The following is a 19,521-nucleotide window of genomic DNA, read 5'->3' on the forward strand; positions in this document are numbered from 1 at the left end:
TGACCACCACCTTCTGGCTGTAACCATCCAATCAATTCCTCATGCACTGAACAGTCCCACCCATCAAATCCATCTCTCTAATTTACAGAGAGGATGTTGTTGAAGGATGTTGCCAAAAGTTTCACAGAAGTCCCAGTAAAGCTGTGCTAGCTGAAATCACCTTCCTGTCCTCCATGTGCCTTAGCAGAGCTTCTAGAAAGATCTGTTTCATGACTTTCCCAGGCACAGAGGGGAGGTTGACAGATCAGTGGGTCCCATAATCTTCTTTTCTATCCTTTTTGAAGCTGGGTGCAGTATTTCCCTTTTTCAAGTCACCTGAGACTTCTAATAAAATCTGTAGACTCACTCCCCCTATGAAGCCTCTAAAACTGCTGTGTAGAGCAGAGAGAGCATTTAAACAACGTGTTTACACTGACATCCTCTACATAAGAAGTCAGACTTCACATGAAAAACTGCCTTGCTGGATATCACATTTGCACATGCTAAGAGTAACTTTGGAAGTCAGCTGAAAATCTGTGACAAGAAAGCTCTCCTGAGAATGTGCTGTTTAAATAAAACATGACATCCTGATACCAGAAACCAGCCCTGTCTTCAACTTCTGATGCCTCTCTTTAAAAAGAGATCATGTCATTCCTCTTACATTGACGTTACACACTGATATACAAAGTTCACAAAATTTTCTCCCCTCAGGAACTCACAATATTTCTCAACCACCTAGTTAAAATATCACTTGGCTAGCACAAAAGACAAGATGGCAAATTGCCACAACTAACTTCCAGAAACAGCACCCAGCAGTGCCAGAAAAACAAGACAAGTTTAGTTTTTAAACCTCAGGTTTTTTTGATGTGAATGATTGTTTTAAGCTTTTCTGGTTTTCAGGGAATGATGTGCTAGGAGAAGTATATTTAGGAATCATATGGGTGTATTAGTGTAGTTTTGTTATGTTTATAATCCCTTAAGTATTTAAAAGTAATTCAAGCACCGTGTCATAATAGAGCTCCATTTTTCTTAGGGTAAGCATCATATTTAACACAAACTGTATATTCATATAAATACTACTGCACCAGGTGTCCATTGGTTTTGCCCTTTACTTCTTTTCCTGCTATCTGCCTTTCAAGTGGTTACTTTTAAAAGTTTTATAGAGACCTCAATACAAAGCAGAAAAAAATTCATAAACCTTTTATTTGCTTTGAATATACTAGTTTTCTCCTTAAGGATTACTGGATATCCTTTTTCACTCATATAGAAAACCAGCTATGGTCCCATTTATTTTTGAACAACTGTGTAAAATCATCCTTTGTGCAAAGTTAGCACGTTTACAGTGGTACAGTTATTCATCACAGTTAGGGAATATTTCATATTATCATACTGCCCTCTAAATAAAACCTATAAGCTTATTAACCATTGCCCAGCAGTTAAGAAGCAATGCAGATTAATTATAAGCCCATTGCTTATTATCATAATGTTGCATAAATTTGGGAAAACAATCAGCTTTTAGGGCCTTTAAAAACAGAAGGCCTGCAGAATTAAAACATGAGGCCTATTCACAGATGCATTAATTACATGCTACTTTTTCAACATACGCTGAAGAAAATTCACATAGAGCTGTATATAGTTTTCAAAGTTTGTGTAGAATACCTGTATGTTTGCACAGCAGCAAATTAATATACAAAAAAAAAATCCAGGAATAGACTGCCTAGAATGTTTACTTGTTGCCTAATTTAAAAATTATTTCTCAGGCAGTTCTAAGGAACTTCATTGCAAATATATCCAAACACATATCTTCTATCACATCAAACATGGTGCACTTTTTTCTTTTAAACTAATATAAGCATTTTTGCTAATCTCATTATAGATCCTTCATGTCAAATGTCTAGAGATGTAATTACCTGAAAAAGAACAAGACACTTCCTAGCCCTTCTGTACTTACGGGAGCACCAGTGTGTTCTCTGGGAATTCATGGCAGTTGTTCAGTTTTGTTTCCCGGGCATACGCCTCATCGTGCAGCATCGGCATCGTTTTCAAACTGCTTACTAATTTATTGGCCTCAGGAGCAAGCCCTTAAAAACAAAGGATGAAGGAAGTAAATAAAGGAGCAGGGATGGAAAGAAGGGAGTGGCGTGGTAAGGAGGGAAGTAGACAAGTTACACAGCAGTTTGCCCATCCTTCCAAATTAAACAGTCTATTGCCAGTTTAAAACCATGAAACATGAACATAACTAATAAATACTCATCCAGTTATTCTTTTCTTGACTTGAAATAAATCTTTTATTTAAGAGAAATAATGTTTCAAATCTCCTCCACATCAAACATTTGTGCCTTTTATCTATTTTTCATTGTTGCTTGTCTGCAAATACTTATCAGAAGCAGAGACAGGAAGCCAATTTGTAACTGTAGCAGAAAGCTACCATTCTCTTTCACATTTGCCAAAGCTATTACTACTACTACTACTACTACTTAGTAATAGTGGTAGAAGACTTAAAAAGCACCCAGTTGTGATATATACTAGGTACTTTCCACTAGCAGGTTTAGGACTGAATATCTGAACTGACAAAAGCTTAAAAGTTGCCTAAACCTCTGAATAGAAAACATTGAAAGCATGCATGCATCTCAAACTCTGCTCTCCCTCTCCCTGCCCGTGATGGGGTCTGTCTGTGGCAGGGACCCTAAAACAGCTGCTGTTTAAACTAGCTTAAGAACATGTTTAGTGTTTGGTGGACCTGCAGGTGTCCTGGTTGCAACCAGGTATTTCAAAGAGAATCCACATGTTGTTCTCTGTTAGCCAGAAAGGCACCTAATGCTGTGATGTTACAGTCCTCAGCATCACAGAACTGAGTTCACCTGTGAACCCAACCTGCAACTCATCTCCCAATACCCTGCTTCAGGAATGATAGTGACAGTTCTGCCATCCAGAATCAGAAGCCTCCCTGGTTTCCTGAAGTCTGACTTCTTGAGACAGTTTTCTTACAAGGAACTTCCAACAGAGGTACTTCCTTCTGGACTTCAAGATTTTACTGTCAAGTTCAGTTTAATCTCAGTGTTTCATATCACCTGTTTATATGGCAAACAAACCATTAAACCTCATTCATACTTCTGTTAGTTCTAGTTATTTCTAATTTGAAGCCAGGGAATTCTATCCTATTTCCTACTTCTGTTTATTTAAACATGATTCTCATCCAAGTTAGCACCTCTAATTATTTTTGGTTCACCTTAAAACAGCAAGGTTTATTTCAAATATTCAAAACCCAGAGAATATTTTCAATAGTATTCCTAGTTTCTTCCATTTACTTTCCAAGCTGATGGAAAAATCCTTAAGAACTCCCTGATCTCCCTCCTGGCTTGCCTTAAATTAAGAGGGAGGCCTCTTCATAGCCAACTTCCTCACAGGACAGCAACAGCATTTGAGTGGATTTCTTTGGACTACTGCCAGAATGCTTTGTTTCACAAAATATACTTAAAACACTTTCAAGCCTTGGATGTTTCATTCATTCAGCTATAATCCCTGCTTCTCCTATTAAGGATGTTCCTAGCTTAGTCACAAATGGCCACTTCTGCCGTGCCTGGGCATTGAGTCATTTTGGCTCAGAAATGTAGCCCCAGTTTCAAGTGTTTCCTGGGTGTTTTCTGATTATTCTTCTGCTTGTCCAGTGCTCATCTTGCTCTGAATATTGACAGTGGAGTCGACTGTTTATTTTTTGTAGGTGCCACAGAAACTGGAGAGCTGATGTACATTAATGTTCTTTAATCCTTTCTCTATAAACAGCAGTTCCTCATCTCTTAATCACAAATCTGTCAGGATTTTTCTGTAATTGCTTGCCCTGAATGTAAGCCTTTTTTTTAAGGCATTCTGCAGATGTATCCAAGATGACCCACTTACAACCTAGACAGCATCCACATCCAGCAGTGATTTCTGCTTTACAGCTTCAGAGGCAAAAATGGGGGAACTCAGCTGCAATGGTTTTAAGAACGCTTCTACTTTACTACACATGGAAAACAGCTTTTGTGAGCCAGGCTTGTTGACCAAGTATGTGAAACATACCCCTGCAGAGAAGAGGCAGGCTGTGTGACTTGTCCAAATAGCTGTCATCAACTGCTGTCCTGTCCCTTGTCAGCTGGCCAGCCCTGGCAGCACAGAGCAGGTGGACAAAGGCAGAATGGCAAACAGGCACCTGTGGCCAGGGAGTACAATCATGGTTTTGTCTCACCTACAGTCCAGGACTCTGCTTTTCACTCTGCTGCTATAGATAACACAGTTACAGCTACCTGCCAAACAAGACATCCTGCAACCTGTGCTGCTGCAAAGAACAGGGAGCAAAAATATTAACTGGAGCAGCTATGTTACCTGGAGCTTTCAGAAGGGAGGTACAAAGATTTCAAACAGGAAAAGGTTTGGACTACAGCAGCCAGTCCTTTGGCAATCTAGAATGTCTAAAAAGACACATAAATAAACTAAGCTACCTGACTATTCCAAGATGGGTAATCTTTCTAAGGGTGTTTACCTTAGTTCTACTTGGATTTTTTGGGGTTTTTTCCTTATTACAGGTAAAAGCTAGGAAAGAGACCTAGCCCATGTGCCCAAGGAAAAGATCTTCCAGAAGGCACCAGCACAAACTTGATGGAAAGATCATTATCACAGTAACCTCACTCTGGAGTGCAGTAAGGTTCTTTTTCTGGAACGAGGTACTGATAAGCCAAAAGAAACTAATGTAGGAGGAAATAAGTAGGAGTAAGAAACTTTAAAAATGCACTGAAGTGGCTTGACAGCAGAAACATGAATACTCAGAGTCTGCACCTGAGTCTGGTTGTCATCCAAGTCACATAAACTGAAACAGTCTATTCATCCTGTGAAACTGACTCCTGCACAGGTAACGTAGGTGTGCAGAAATTCCAGCAAAAATTTCCAAGACATGCTGGAGTTGCCAGATTAGCTACTCCTCTTCACCATGCTTGAAGTAAAACACTTGTAGTTCTAGGAAGGGTTGTAAACAGGCACTTTCCATCCACTGATAAATAAAAGAAATGAGCATGTATTGTATCTTCCCTTGAAGCATGCTGCCTTTCCCATGCCCTTTCACTAGCTTCTGTCTGAACACTAAAGACTGCCAAATATTCTGAAAGAGGTACTTTGGCTGCTCTGCAGCTAGATGTGGGTATGAAAAGCAGGTCAAAACCCCCCCACAGGATGCAGCAAGTCAGCATCATTGGATTATAACTGTTAGATTGTTTGCACATGCTGTAATGATTGACACTTGTTAAGCAAAAGAAAAAAAAACAAGATGAGAAGAGTTTATAAAGTTCATTCATAAAAGAACGTGTTTATAATTTATTCAATTAAAAGAGGCATTTAGAAAGCTGAGGCAATAAAAGTAGGAAATTGTTTTAGTATAAACAATGCAAACTGAGAAAGGCAAGTCAGCACACAGCTTTGAAATACGGACTTTTTTACAACTTTGACAGATTGAAAACAAAGATGACAGCCATAAAAAACAAAGAACACCTTATAGCATCTTTACTAAATAATATGGATTAGCCATCACCGTCTCCTGAGGAGAAAGGACATGTCTTTGAAAAAAATCAAGTCTAGGAAGCTCCAAGGTGAAGCCCCAAGTGTTTTAATCCTACCATAAGAAGCTGAGACAGTGTTTCAGGCAGCAGCACAAAATTCTGTCATTGGGATCACAAGTACCCATGCTTTTGAATCTAGACAGACACTTCCAAGCTGTGGAAGCCCTGGGATGCTCCACTGCCTTCCAACGAGGAAAGAAACTAAACATGTACTCATCAAAATTGGACTGTTTCCTTCTCACTCCCACTCCTTACGTTACCTTGTTTCCCTTTAATCCAACGCTGGCAAGCACACAGCCCTACAGCAAGTCAGACCTGACTGAAATCCATTTTTTCCCCAGACACACTAATGGGTTGATGTTTTTCGTATCCCTTGGGATCTGTGCCCACTGAGTGATGATCGAGGGGTGCTTAGGTGCCACCCACTGCTGGACTGGGGGCCTATGGAGGTATCAGGTGAGTTTGGGAACCCATCTGCTGACATTTAGCGGCACATAAAACAGAGCATACACCTGTAGGTACCTAAGAAGCCTTCAGGTAAAATGCAGGCTTTATACTAACACACCTCAGTGCTCAGTTTTGGATGTAAACTGCTGGGAGGGAGAGAGTTTGGCATATCTAGTTAGTATCTAGTTTGGGATATCTATCCAGTCTCCCTCGGTAAGGTAAGGCAAGGCAGAACTCTTCAGTGATTTCATGAAAGAAGGCAAGAGCTGGTGGAAGAGGAGTAGCAACCTGTCCCAAGACTGCCACCGCATCCGATCTCGCTCATCCCGACACCTGGCAGCTGCCACACTCGCATCCGCGGCGCCTGCCAGGTCACCACTGGAAAATCCTCGTCACGGCCGCCAGCCCCAGCGGCCCACGCTCTTCCCAGCAGGAATGCCAGGCACACGCTCTCTGGGGAGCCGGTGACAGTGGCTCATTTAGGGCTAAAAACAGCCAGCATGACTAGCGCAGCTAAGTTGGTTTCGTTTTCAGTGCGCGAGGTAGGGCAGAAAGGACTGGCGCTGCAGGAAACACGTTGTCCCCTGCCAAAAGCCGCTGCCGCTCGCCGTGACGCTCACAAGGATGCCCATCAGCTGAGCTACCGGGTGGACCAGCTGACGGGAGCCGGGGATTACAGGGAGCCGCTCACGGCAGCGACGCCGCACCGCAAACCGCGCCGGGTCCCCGCGGTCGCGCCGAGCCGCGGCAGCCCCGGCCGAAAGCCGCGGCCAGCCCCGCTCCCCGCGGCCACCGCGACACCCCCGCCGCCGGCCCTCACCCTTGACGTCCTGCACCATGCCGATGGTGCCGCCCGTGTTGATGACCAGCACCCGCGCCTCGGCCTTGGCGGAGGAGGCCGGGGGGCAGCCCGGGCGCTCCTGGGGCCGGGCTCCGGCCAGGGCTCTGAGCAGGGAGCGCGGCTGTCCCGCCGCCACCTCCATCCCGCGCCGCAGGATCCGCTACCTCCTGGCCGCCCGGACAACGGGGAGTTTTAAGGGGCGGGAGGGCGGCGGCGGGGCCGCCCCTTCCCGCTGCCCCGGGGGCGGGGAGAGCCGCCGAGCCTGCCCGCCCGAGCGCGGGGAGCGCCGTGAGGGGCAGCGGCCGTGAGGGGAGCGGGGCCGCGGCCGGGCAGCCCCGGCACCGCCCCCTGCACTTTGCGCTGCGGGCAGCGCCCGCCCGGGCGCACGCCAAAGCCCTTCATGCTTGAGGGAGAAGCCCAGAGCAGCGGCGCGTTCTGGGCCCGGGGAGGAGAGGGGGGACACAGGGCTCAGGGTCAGCCCGGCGATAACACATCTTTTTCCTCATTTCATCTTTTCCCTTCATGGGGAAGAAGGTGGGAACTGCTCCTGCTTGCCTGGCCTCAGAGGCGACTCCTGCCTACCCAGCGTCTCCCAGAACAGGCAGCGTGGCACGGGCAGCACCCCGGCCCCCTCCATTCCAGCATTATAATCTGCACCCTCCGCTTCCATCCAGACGGATTCTTTTGAGGATCGGGCAGGAGAACAGCTGTGAGGGGGCTGAAGTTGTTTTCAAGGAAATCTGATGAATCTTTAGGTCAGTTGTCATAAGACTTGTTATTACTGGCTATCTGTAAAGTAAAATCAGCAAAGCAACTGGCTAAAACGCAATGAGCCAGTTCCTGCTCAGAAGCTGCAGGAGCTGAGAAGCAGCTGCTGCACGAGCACCTTGAGGCCAAACGTGTCACGGAGTTACTCAGGACGGCAGAGGAAGAGCATACTTCCTGTGGGAACGTGCTAGAGTTGTTTTGGCTCCTGCTCATACGAACTTAATTTGTACCCTGCACTGCACCTTCTAAATGAAATGTAACTCGCTTTCAAGGTAAAAATAGGGATTACGGGATGGTCCAAGCAATTTCTTCTATTTCCAATTTCTATGACTCCAACAGAAATAAATTTTATGTTCTCCCCCCAAATTGTCAATCTCTCTCTTGGTCTGAGTGGCCCAAAACGTGGCACCGAATTCCAGATGAGGTCCCACAAGTGCCGAGTAGAGGGCAGTAATCATTCCCCCGTTGCCTGCTGGTTGTAATTGTCCTGCTAGTGCAGCCCAGCCTTCGCTTTCAAGGACCCTTGGCTGCCTCATACATGACTTGTCCATAGGACCCCCAAACCCTTTTTGCACAGCTGCTACTTACATTTTTTTATCTATACTGTAGGCTATTGAACAAAACCCAGCGGTGTCTGAAGGAAGAAACAATCTGTGCAGTAACTCCAGCAGCTGGAGTACACTGTGTGTTATTGACACATCCACAACAAAATTTTCTAAGTAAACAAATATTGTGGATCTGCTGCAGGGAAACACTTTTTTCAAAAGAATAAAAAATTACATCTAATTCCTGTTATGTATCAAAGACATTTCTCTTCATACATTTCTAGCACAGATCTCAAAGCTCAGATCTTCATTCATTGTACTCTTTTCCCTGTGCTACTCAGAGTAAAAAAAGTAATCAAGATCACATGAAAAGAATGTGATGAAGAGTTTAAAACTCTACAGAAAGGTCATTTTAGGTTCTGCAGGACTCCCTCCAGAAAGAACAAAACTGAAGTTCCATTTGAGTAGGATTACCAGAGTTGTTCAGAAATTTAACACTTTCTTTCACAGAATAATCAGCTTTTGAAAATGTTTCTGACAAAAAAAAAGTTATTTTCCTTTCTTTTAAACATTACACACTGTTGATTTATTTTGGTTTTTTCAATAAAAAATATTTTTTCATTTTAAAAAAATCAAAACTGTATGCTATTAACTGCATACACCTAATAATCACATTGTATGTTAGAATACAGAATTCTGAATGGCCTCCTTGGATTAGAGAAGTGATGCCAAGTAAATTACACAATGATGTTCAGAAATTACTCATTGCACAAACAGAAAGGTGAAGAACAAAAGACCAAGTGGTACCACTTCCAGAGAAACCAGTAACAGAATTAATAGGAATAACACTTGAATAAGAGATACTAACAATAAAAAAAGAAACAGTGGAGACGCCCAGAGAGCAACACATGCACTTCCCTGGAATGATGCAACAGGCAGCACATCACCCAAGGGCAGGGAATTCAAGCTTAGAATTCATTTCCAGAGAAGAACTGATTAAATTATTTCTAACTGCTCAACAACAGACCCAGGCTGTGCATCTCACAACATCAGCTGGGAAGCAACAAAAGTACTTCTGAAAATGCAACTGGCAAAGCTACATCCAAATAAATTATTTCCTTGCAAGCAGAGAAGAATGGTGGCCTTGGATGACTTAATGGACATGAGTTCTGGACTTGCTGCAATTTTAAAGCAGGAAGTTTTGGAACCAGAATAGCAAAGTGGCATTTAACAGAGCAAGGTGGTATTCAACATTCTGTACCTCACAGCATGCCATACATGAGAAGGAACATTGATGGCACTCATTGGAAAGAGTTTCTGCCCTCACAGCTGGTTTGCTCAGGTCTTCACACCTGGATACCAGCCCTACAGTCTGTCAGCATGATGTTTCTGATGTATTTAACTGATGTTTCCGAAGGCAATGGATTCTCCGTATCTGCTGAATGAGCTCAGGCCTCCTTTAAAGAATTCAGTTTCAATTTCTAGACCAGTGGAAAGAGCAGCAAGAAAGGAGCGGAGCAAGCCAGAAGAAAATCTGTTTCCTCTTTTCCTCTGCCTGCTGCAGGTAGAATAATTCTGCTTTAAGCAAGATAAATCATGTACATACATCAAGAGGGAGGGAATATCATCTACCTGGGAGCGCATCTGGGAGCTGGAATGGTTTTTGGATGTGCTGTTGGTAGATGGTGGTAGAAGATAATGTTTGAATACAGAGGAGTGTTGAAGATGGGGAAAATGATGAAAAACAAAGAAAGCTGTAAGAAAGTATCACTTGGTTCCTGAGCTGGTGCTTGAAAGAGGTGAAGGGCAGAGGAAGGTCAGGATTGGCCAGAGACTGACCATGTAGCAAAGCTTCAAGGCTCTGCTTATGGCCTTCACCATTAAGGGCCACCCACAAAGCATTATGGATGAGGCTGAGAGAGGAGCTGGGGAACAGAAATGAAACTGTTGAGCGTCTCAGGAGAGGGAGGATGTTCCAAGGCACACGGTGCCTGGAGTGCCCAGACTCCTTTGGACCTTCAGCCTCTGTCTCTCCTTTTCAGAGTGCCAGCAACCTACACCCAGTGTCTGTGAGCTGTGCCAGCTGACAACCCCTGTGCACAGAGGTTGCCAAAAGATGAGGAGAATGTCAACCCCAGTTCCTCGACTGATTCTTGGTAGTGCTGCAGAGCACTTGCTCTCTTCTTCCAGGAGAATCACCTTGTCAGGATGTGTCAGCAAAAGGGAAAAGGATATAATACAGTTGGGAATTTCACAATTCCTTCCCCAAAAAGTGTGTGTGTAGGGATTAGGGTGCTTTGAATGAACCCTGCTGAGCCTCTGGCCATTTGCCTTGTGGCTGCCGTGCTCTCTGCAGGGAGTGCAAGCGGGGAAATCAGGGTGAGAGTGCATGTCAGTGTGAAGTGATCCATTTCCAGAGAAAACACAACTGTCCTCCTTTAGCTGGGTGGAATTTTAGGAGGTACAGATGAGTGCATGTAGATACTGCTTTGACCTTTCCTAGCAGTGGTGTGTTGCTGTTGGCATCTATTCCAAAACTTGCCCGTAGATTTTACAAGAGCTTTTGTTTAGAGTGCAAAGAATTACCAGGAAAAGGAAGGCCAGAGCTGGAACTTGAGTAATGAAGGGATGGTGACTTGATGGGCCACAGAGAGAACAGTCCCAGCAGGCTCTGCCTTGCTTGACCTCTGGTCAGGTGTCCCAGGCTTATTTACAGTGACCACCTCCTGCTGCTGAACTCTGACATGCCCAGAGTGAGAACCGGGTGAGACAAAGGGCTCTTAAAGAGTCACACAGAACTGACTGAATGAACTGAACTGTCTTGGAGAAACTACAGCAAAGCTGCAGCTTGCTAACCAGAGGTGAGACCCTCTTCTCTAAAACCAAAATCTTCCCTCTTGTTTCTCTAAAACAAGTCTTCTCCAGGATTTATGGAATTTGTTTGATCTTGAGAAAGGAAAACACTGTTGTGTGTGACCAATTGTGAGATCTCTCACAACTAGCTGCTATCTTAAAATCAAGTCCAACACACAGTCTTCCTGCATGCATTCTGGAAACTGGTGAACTGTTACTTATGTTTTTTCACAACAGCTGAGGTGACTGCCTAGCTAGATCATCCATCAAAAATAATGAACCTCTTAAGAAACCTCCATGTATTTTTGACCCATTTTTGAGGATCACCTTCTCTGATCTCAACTGTCCCTTCCAACAAGGAAGAGATCAAGCAGAGGTAGGAGGCCTGCATGGATGAACAAGGAAGTCCAGGTAAGAATTAAGCATAAAAAGTGTTCAAGAGGTGGAAGAAAGGACAGGTGTCCCAGGAGGAATTTAGAGATAGTCAGAATATGCAGGTATGTTGTTATGAAAGGCAAGGCCCACCTGAAATTGAATTTACAGAGGGATATGAAGGTTCAACAAGAAAGGTTTCTAAGGTAAATAAGCAGCCAAAGGGTGGCTAGGGAAAAGGCGGGGCCAAGGCAGGACACTTGGTGACAAAGGACATGGGAAGGCTGACAACGCCGCCTTTGTCTCAGTCTTTACTGGTTGTATTTACCTTTAGGAATCCCAGGCACTTGAGGCCATCGTAGGATGCAAGGCAATGAAGACTTCCTGTCACTGGAGAAGGATCAGGTTAGGGAATATTTAAATAAACCAGACCCTGACAAATCCCTGGAACCTGATGGGTGGCACTCACAAGAGCTGAGGGAAGCGGTTGATGGAATTTGAGGACACTTGATAACCTTTGAAAGGTTATGGCAATCAGAGGAGAGGAAGAAAGCAAATGTCACTTCTAGCTTCAAGAATAGGAAGAAGGATGAGGAGATGGAAAACTAGAGGCTGGTCAGCCTCACCTCAGTCCCTGGAGGTAGTGGAACAAATAGATTTGGAAGCTATTTCCATATGAAGGTCAAACAGGCAGTCAGGAATAGTCACCACTGATTTATCACACTTGATCAACCTGCCAGCCTTCCCTGACTATGCAACTGGCTCAGTGGTGAGGAGAGAGCAGTGTTAATATCTAATCAAGATATTAGGTCTTTGGACTGGAAAGATAGCCAAGCAACATTCTACTTGATACACTCAACTAAAATGGCTAATTTGTAATTTATTTTTTTTGGCAGTTACATGCCTCAGAGGAAAGATTAATCTTTTTACTGAATTCAGTTACCTAGAAGACAGATATCTAGTTGCAAAAAATTAATTTAGTAATTAGTGGTTAATAATAATAATGTAATAACAATCAGAGTTTCCTGACAGGCATGGTGCACATCCAGCATTCAGAACAGCTGACCATGAGCTAAAAAAGTACTTATGTTTTTGTTTGATTTTAGGGGTTTTTCTAGTTCTTCTGGTTTGATCTGCTGGCAGAGAATACAGGTGAGAGTTCATGCTGTGCCGTAAGTTTCTCTGCCATCTCAGAGATGGCAATGGCATGGAGGTATTTCTGTGTTAAAAGGAGGCAGTGAATCCACTGAAATTGCATTTCTGACACAGGTGTCAAATCTCACAGAAACATTCAATTGCTGAAACACCAGTGCAAATGCTGAGACAAATGCTAACAGGACATTAAGTGGTAGCAGAATTAGGAGATGGGCCATTTCACAAGAGAGGCTGGCCACCCCTGCTTTTCTTCAAGCTTCAGATTGTTAATCCTTGCCATTTTCTAGTTCTGCCAGGAAACTGAGGGTTGGGCACTGTGCAGCCCTGATGACCATTCTGGAACAGGGAAATCACATCTCAAAGCTGGCTGTGTTGGCTGTGGAGGCCTTGTGACCATGTGACCAAAAAATGATCCCATCTCAGCCTTGGAATTGTAGCTCTAGAGAAACCACCCATGACACAAAACATGCCATTGAGATGAAACAAAACATGCCACTGCAGACCAGGCAAGCCAAGAGCAGCAGTGAAGTGACTCAGCAAGGAGAAATTTCCAGTCACCTCTCCTTCACCTCTGGGGTGTGAGCTGGCAACAGACCCTGCACCCCGTGCTCAGGAGCACAGTGTGACACCAGGCTGTAGGCACTGGCAAGGGCAGGCTGAGGATGGCCTCAGGCAAAGTAAGAGAAGTGATCTGGCACCAAGGGAAAACACCACTGGAAGAAGGCAGTGTACATGAGCACTAAAGTGCAGGAGCCTCAGGCCACATGGAGACTGCAGGCAAGATAAACTTGGAATACAGTTTAAGGCTTTAGGAAATGAAACAAAACTTATAAAACCCGTCCTGACATACAAGTAGGAAACGAGACTGCTGTGAGCCACACACCAGTTTATCAACAGGAAGCAAGGGTGGAGGACAGAAAGCTGCAGACTGATGAAGTCAAAACAGTCCACCTGCAGTACTTCTAGCCCAAGAGGAAGGTCCAGATGTGTGAAATTTGTAATAGATTTTGAACAGCAGGTCAGAAATATATTTCTTAGAGTTTTCCTACCAGTCTGTTGGCCAAGCTGCACTAGCAAACCTACCTGCAGTGAGGTGGTTTGGAGAAGACACTGCTCTCCACAGGGGAGAGTTTCCATCCACTCAGGTCAACATCACTGACCCACCGGTGCTGACCCCACCTGGATGATTTTTGGGATTGTCTTTTATTCAACACCACTCCCCCAAAAAATAAGAATGCTGTAGCTCCTGGCCTCTTTCCTTGGTTCTGCAGCCTGCTTAGCTCACAATTCACTCATCAACTCCAAAACTAACTGGCTGCTGTGCCCTTGGGCACAATGATCTCACCTTGCTGATGTTCTTCCTCCCTGCTCTGGGGAAATCACACCCAATGAACAGACTGGGAGGCAGTGTTCCTTTTCTTCTATTCATAGCTGTCTTAATCACACTTTTTATTCTTCCTTGTGTGGTGTTCATCATGCTGGTTCATGAGTTTCTTAGCTCATCAATTCTGCATGCTGTTCAAACTCAGTCAAAATACCAACCTAAATAACTCAATGTACTGGCTGAGCTTAAGTTACAATAACAATTATTAGAACAATGTGACAGCCATCACACCAAGCTGTTAAGAACTGTGAAGAAGCAGGGAGCCAGAAAGTTGCTTTGCTGCTCTGAGATGTCCTCGCTTGTTTAGCAAGTAATTTTTAAACCATCTTGTATCTCACAAATTCTCTGAAACAGAAGGTGTGCATTGTCAAATGTGGCTTCCTTGCTATATCCAAGGGAATGATAAGAACCTTCCTATGAACTGCAATAAAAGCAGAATTGCTAATTTCAAGTTCTCTCTTACACCAATTTTTCCTGACACTAAATGATAGAAAACCACATGGCAGCCATCTTTGTAGTGTATTCGTAGACAAATTTCCCTCAGCCTCTAACATTCTTTGAATATCCACGAGAAAAACAAACAAGTCGACAGTCATTTTTTTTGTAAATGCCTGCTAGTGCCAAAAGCCTCTCCAGCCCAAAGGTTACTTTTTATTCCAATCCTATAAACCACTAATCCACAAAAAGATAAAATATAGAACATATCTCCTTTTAATCTCCATCACTAAATAAAAAAGAACAAGATAACTGAAGACCATGTCCAGTACCTCAAATACTTGGCCATTCTGACCAAGTCTGCTACTATCAGATCACATTACATGCATCAAACAGTAATGCATATGGTGGGATTGCACAGGTAATCCTTCTTGTGTTTAGAGAGACTGTAAAGAAAAATTTATATAAGTATTTTATTGCCAACTATAGACATTTAACTGCTTTTTGGAGTAGGTAATGTGGCCCTAAATCATTATCTTCCCACGTTTCAAAAAACTTTGTGGTAGCTTTTTCAATTACTTCAGACAAAAACTAGTTCAGATTATATTAAAACTAGTTATTGAAATAATCCTGCCCTGGGAAAGCTTTCATCAAAAGGGAGCCAACTCAAGCTGACTGTAGGTCAATACTTGCATGAAATAAATACAGGAGCTGTGAGAAACTGCCCTAGAAGAGCTAAATTAAATGTAATTGTATTTATAATTGTCAAATAATCACATGAGACTATATTGTTATGGCAGAGAAAGAGGGAAAAATTTAAGAACTGTCTCAGTTCAAATAAATTGAAAAAGAGTAACTTGAAAACTGGCTGCAGTAAAATTAAGACAACAATTTGCATTTTAATATGAAAATAAAGATAATAACATGAGGAAATGTTTTTTCACACATAAGCACGGAGGAAGTATACAAGAAAGAAGTCTTCTCCCTTCTGATTCCAGTCTGGGACATGATGCTTTACAACATTGTTACCATACACCCATTTCTATCTAGATGGATTGTTCTGCTGTTGTTCCTGTCCTTCAGCTGAAAGCATCCATTTGAAATATGAAATGTTCCTTCCAGAAGCACTCACATACCCTCTGGAAGCTCCCAAGATACCACAGACTGTGATTCCCTTCCTCATCCTGCAGCACTGACATCCTATGGAGCATCACTACAAATATAGTAGCTTCAGAAACCACTCCAATTTTAGGAATTGCCATCAACAGCAATCCCTGTGTTTTTCCCAGAGCATTTTCTACCTCCTTCTCCTTCATAAATGAAATTCAAGCAGTATCTATTCCTTAGAGAACATGTAAAATAATCAGATATAAAGTGTGTCTGTTCAATTCCCATCTTACCTGGCAGTTGGGCAGGAGGAGGGTGTTTGCACAACCATTGTCAAGACCAAGTGGAAGTAGTTCAAGACAGAGCTAACATCTTCAACTAGAGAGGAACTCCCTGCAGCTATGTTCTGTGATCTCTTGAAATATGTGGAAGATACTGTCTGTATCAAGAATTTTAATAAAATCTTATCTACTTTCCAGTCTTTTAATGTGGCCTTTCTGTCCTTATTAAAGACAGATGAAGAAAACCCCAGATACATATGTATCCTCTGTGCTGGTCCTGATTATGCACCCTAGATTTTTGCTATTAACAGACCAAAAGAGAAGAGCTAGCTTTGTAAATGCTGAAATACTGCCAACAGCTGTACCCTTCCTTCTTCAAGCAGACGGAGAAAGGTACCCCTGGGTGCTGTATGCTCCGTTTAGGAAGAAAACAAAATGAGAAAAGAGAAATACTTAAAACTCCTCCATGGTTCTCCACAAGGCATGAAGAACAAACACAGGCGGGGCAAAGAAAAAACCACCACCCTGAGTGGCCCAGAGAGAAAACAAGTTTCATAAGCATGATGTGAAAAAGTCATGAACTCATCTCACCATGAGTGAAGAAATTTTGATTACAGTTTTTCAGAGGAAAAAGCAGCCTCTGCACTCTTTGGAGCACAGAATGAAACAAATGCCAGCATTTCAACCACAAACTTCACCTCCCTCCTTCCCCTGAACCAAGGAGCAACCCCACTTCCCTCTTTCCCCAGGGTGCCTCCCTGTGAGGGAGGGAATTGCAGGGGTGAAGGAGTGAAGCCATGACCTCTCAGGACAGCTCATGGTGTGTGCAGCTCACTCCTGGCCAGCTCACCTCAACCCCCTGCCCTCTCACCAGTCTGATGGCAGAACCAGCAGTGAGCATCAGTAGCCCCTCACTGAGCACCAGCACCAAAGCTCAGCCCTCTGGCCCCTTGCCTTGGGATCGAGAAACATCCACAAACTCATCCATGTGCCAAGAAACATCTGCCAGGATTTCCCCATCACTCACAGCCATGTTAAGGGGGTGACTCCCCTCCCCTGAAGGGGGGGATCTCTAGGAAGGTCCTGTCCTCATCCTGCAGCTCTCTCAGCAGAGGGAACAGTCACCTCTGTTCACCAAGGCATTTAAGTCATAGATCTGGGAGATTAGACAGACACTCCTGGAGCTTGAGTGAAAGCTAAATATAGGAGCATCAGACAGGGATGACAAATACACCTACCCATGTAGCTCAGTGACTAAGAAAAGAGCAATTTATCTTCCTACAGACTCACCAGATCAGCTCAGAGCTTGGCTCTTCTCTCAACACTCCTTTTGGAGGATTAATGTATATCTCAGACATACCATCTTTGCCTCAGGTTTCTTTAATTTATTTACCTCTTTGGAGTTTCATCTGCTTTTCTCAAGGTTCTTCTACAGAAAGAAACTCCAAATCAAACTATACACTGACGGTGAGTTTTTATTTTTCTGTTCAGTTCTATCCCTTTCTAGGTAGATAAACCCTGCTCTGTTTTACTCTGGTCCTTGAAAAAAATGCCAAAAACTTGGCAAGATCAGTGTAACTCCTGCACAGTCTATGCCAACACCTGTATCCCAGTTTAAACCATGATCCATAACTTATCCTAATTCATGTGGCTGTTTTTCTAACACCTCCATGTAGTCTGGCATTGAATTTAACCTGTCGAGACTGCAGTCACTGTGGCCCATCAAGCCACCATCCCTTCATTACTCAAATTCCAGCTCTGGCCTTCCTTTTCCTGGTAATTCAATTCTCTCTTTGCACTGTAAAATGCATTGGGGTAAGGTTCCAGAATAGGTAGCTCAACAACAGCACACCACTGCTGGGAAAGGTCAAAGCACTATCTACATGCACTCATCTGTACCTCCTAAAATTCCACCCAGCTAAAGGAGGACAGTTGTGTTTTCTCTGGAAATGGATCACTTCACACTGACATGCACTCTCACCCTGATTTCCCCGCTTGCACTCCCTGCAGAGAGCACAGCAGCCACAGGACAAGTGGCCAGAGGCTCAGCAGGGTTCATTCAAAGCACCCTAATCCCTACACACACACTTTTGGGGAAGGAATTGTGAAATTCCCAACTGTATTATATCCTTTTCCCTTTTGCTGTCACATCCTGACAAGGTGATTCTCCTGGAAGAAGAGAGCAAGTGCTCTGCAGCACTACCAAGAATCACTTAAGGAACCACAAGTGACCTTCTCTGAAAAAGGATTCATTAACAGTATTTTCCACCTGTCATAAGCAAACACTTTGGCAAGGATAAAAATAGACATTCTTTAATTATATTTTCTGAGGTTCTGGAATTCAGCAAGATAGGGAGTTCAAGTTCCTAAATTTTAACAGTTATTAAAGCATCTGCCTTCCCTGGAGTTCCAGTTAATTCTTCTATTTGTTTAAATATTTGTTTCCACCAGAGCCCATGGCAGTAAATTCCAAAATTAATTACATGGAAATGGCAAAAAATCTCCTTTTGATTTAAAACTGCTATCAGGTATCATTGCACCTGTGGAGGGAATTATAAGTAATAGTCAATGCACATTGTTTCAGATTCTAGAAGCACCTGTCAGTACAGTTTGTCACTTTATCATTACTATTGGAGGAATTTAAGAGCATTAATCTGGTAATTTATAGATTTAAGTATTTCCACCTTAAGCTCAATGAAGAAATACAGTAAATTATGGTAACTGAAGTCTCATTCTGCTCAGAGTTGGTGAGCACCTGGAGATAAAGCAGATCTTGACAAGCAGTCATGGTCTTTTTTCTTATGGAAGCAGCCCCCAAAAGGCACAAAGCTGAGTGGGATCAGGTTCACAGCCACAACGATGCTGCTACTTTACAATACTTTTCTCCAGTATGACATACTATTACCTTTTGAGAGGAAATCCTTAAACTTGTTCAAGTGCCTTTGCAATGCTGTTGAAGCCTAAATCAAACAATAAAATACAGCAGCTCCTTTTTAAATGTTAGTACTGTATATATCCATCTGCCTATAAACATCACCCAGCAAGGCTGACTTGAAGGATGCTGAGCTTCCTTCAGGGCTGCTCTGTCCTGAATCACAGCAGCCCCCACCTGGTGGCAGCACAGTCACACACACAGACCCATACATGGGAGAAACAGAGCTTTAAATTAAAAAAAAATAATTTGCCTGTTGCTTATGTGGAATGAATTCCTTTATTTTTCTCATGCCTTTGTGTGCTGCCAAGTTTCCTTTTCCTATGGAAACTCCCATCGTTAATAGACAAAAGCAAGATTTGAAATCCTGCCTGTTCCACTTGCCCCTGAAGGTGTTTAACAGGAACACTTAATTGATGTACAACACTTGGCTGAGAAGCACTCTTGTCTAACCCACTTGAGATGCAATTTTTCTGAGACCTCTCTCACTAACTATTCTAATTCCCAAGGATCACTAAAATGGGTCTAAGAAAGTAATACTCTAATAAACCACTGAAATTGCCTGCTAGACAGTCACCCCTCTGTTTAATTATAGCTTAAAATAACCTCTTATTTTGAGCATCCCCTTATTTTCCAAAAATCTGCCACATTTTATGGTGACTAGTGATTCTCTAGCCTTCAGAGGATGACTGGATGTAACATAACCTTCAAATCACTGAGTGAACAGTGAAAATGAATACTCTTCCATATATTGTTTCTGTACTGATGTATTTCATTACTGCAATCACATACCTTTAATAATTAAATTTAGTTTTTATTAAGCATGACCACACAAAG

At 43.2% G+C, this 19,521-nt stretch overlaps 1 protein-coding gene across 3 annotated transcripts in view; it reads right to left on the bottom strand.

The window, feature by feature from the left end:
* ASPG (asparaginase) overlaps positions 1–7,160 on the bottom strand; it is a 44,665-nt gene extending 37,505 nt beyond the window's left edge. For 2 of the 3 annotated variants that reach the window (XR_005627846.1, XM_039712790.1), the window contains exons 1-2: positions 6,832–7,160; positions 1,931–2,060 (exon numbers count right to left, since the gene is read on the bottom strand). Coding sequence is in view for 2 of the 3 variants with exons in the window: in XM_039712790.1 (XP_039568724.1) it covers positions 1,931–2,060; positions 6,832–6,994 (293 nt within the window). In the remaining variant the exon portion in view is untranslated. The remainder of the gene's footprint in view (positions 1–1,930; positions 2,061–6,831) is intronic. The other variant, XM_039712789.1, reaches the window with a different exon arrangement.
* Positions 7,161–19,521: the final 12,361 nt, after the last annotated feature.

This window comes from Passer montanus, unplaced genomic scaffold, assembly GCF_014805655.1.
Source record: "Passer montanus isolate IOZ18808 unplaced genomic scaffold, ASM1480565v1 scaffold27, whole genome shotgun sequence".
NCBI classification, from domain to species: Eukaryota; Metazoa; Chordata; class Aves; order Passeriformes; family Passeridae; genus Passer; species Passer montanus.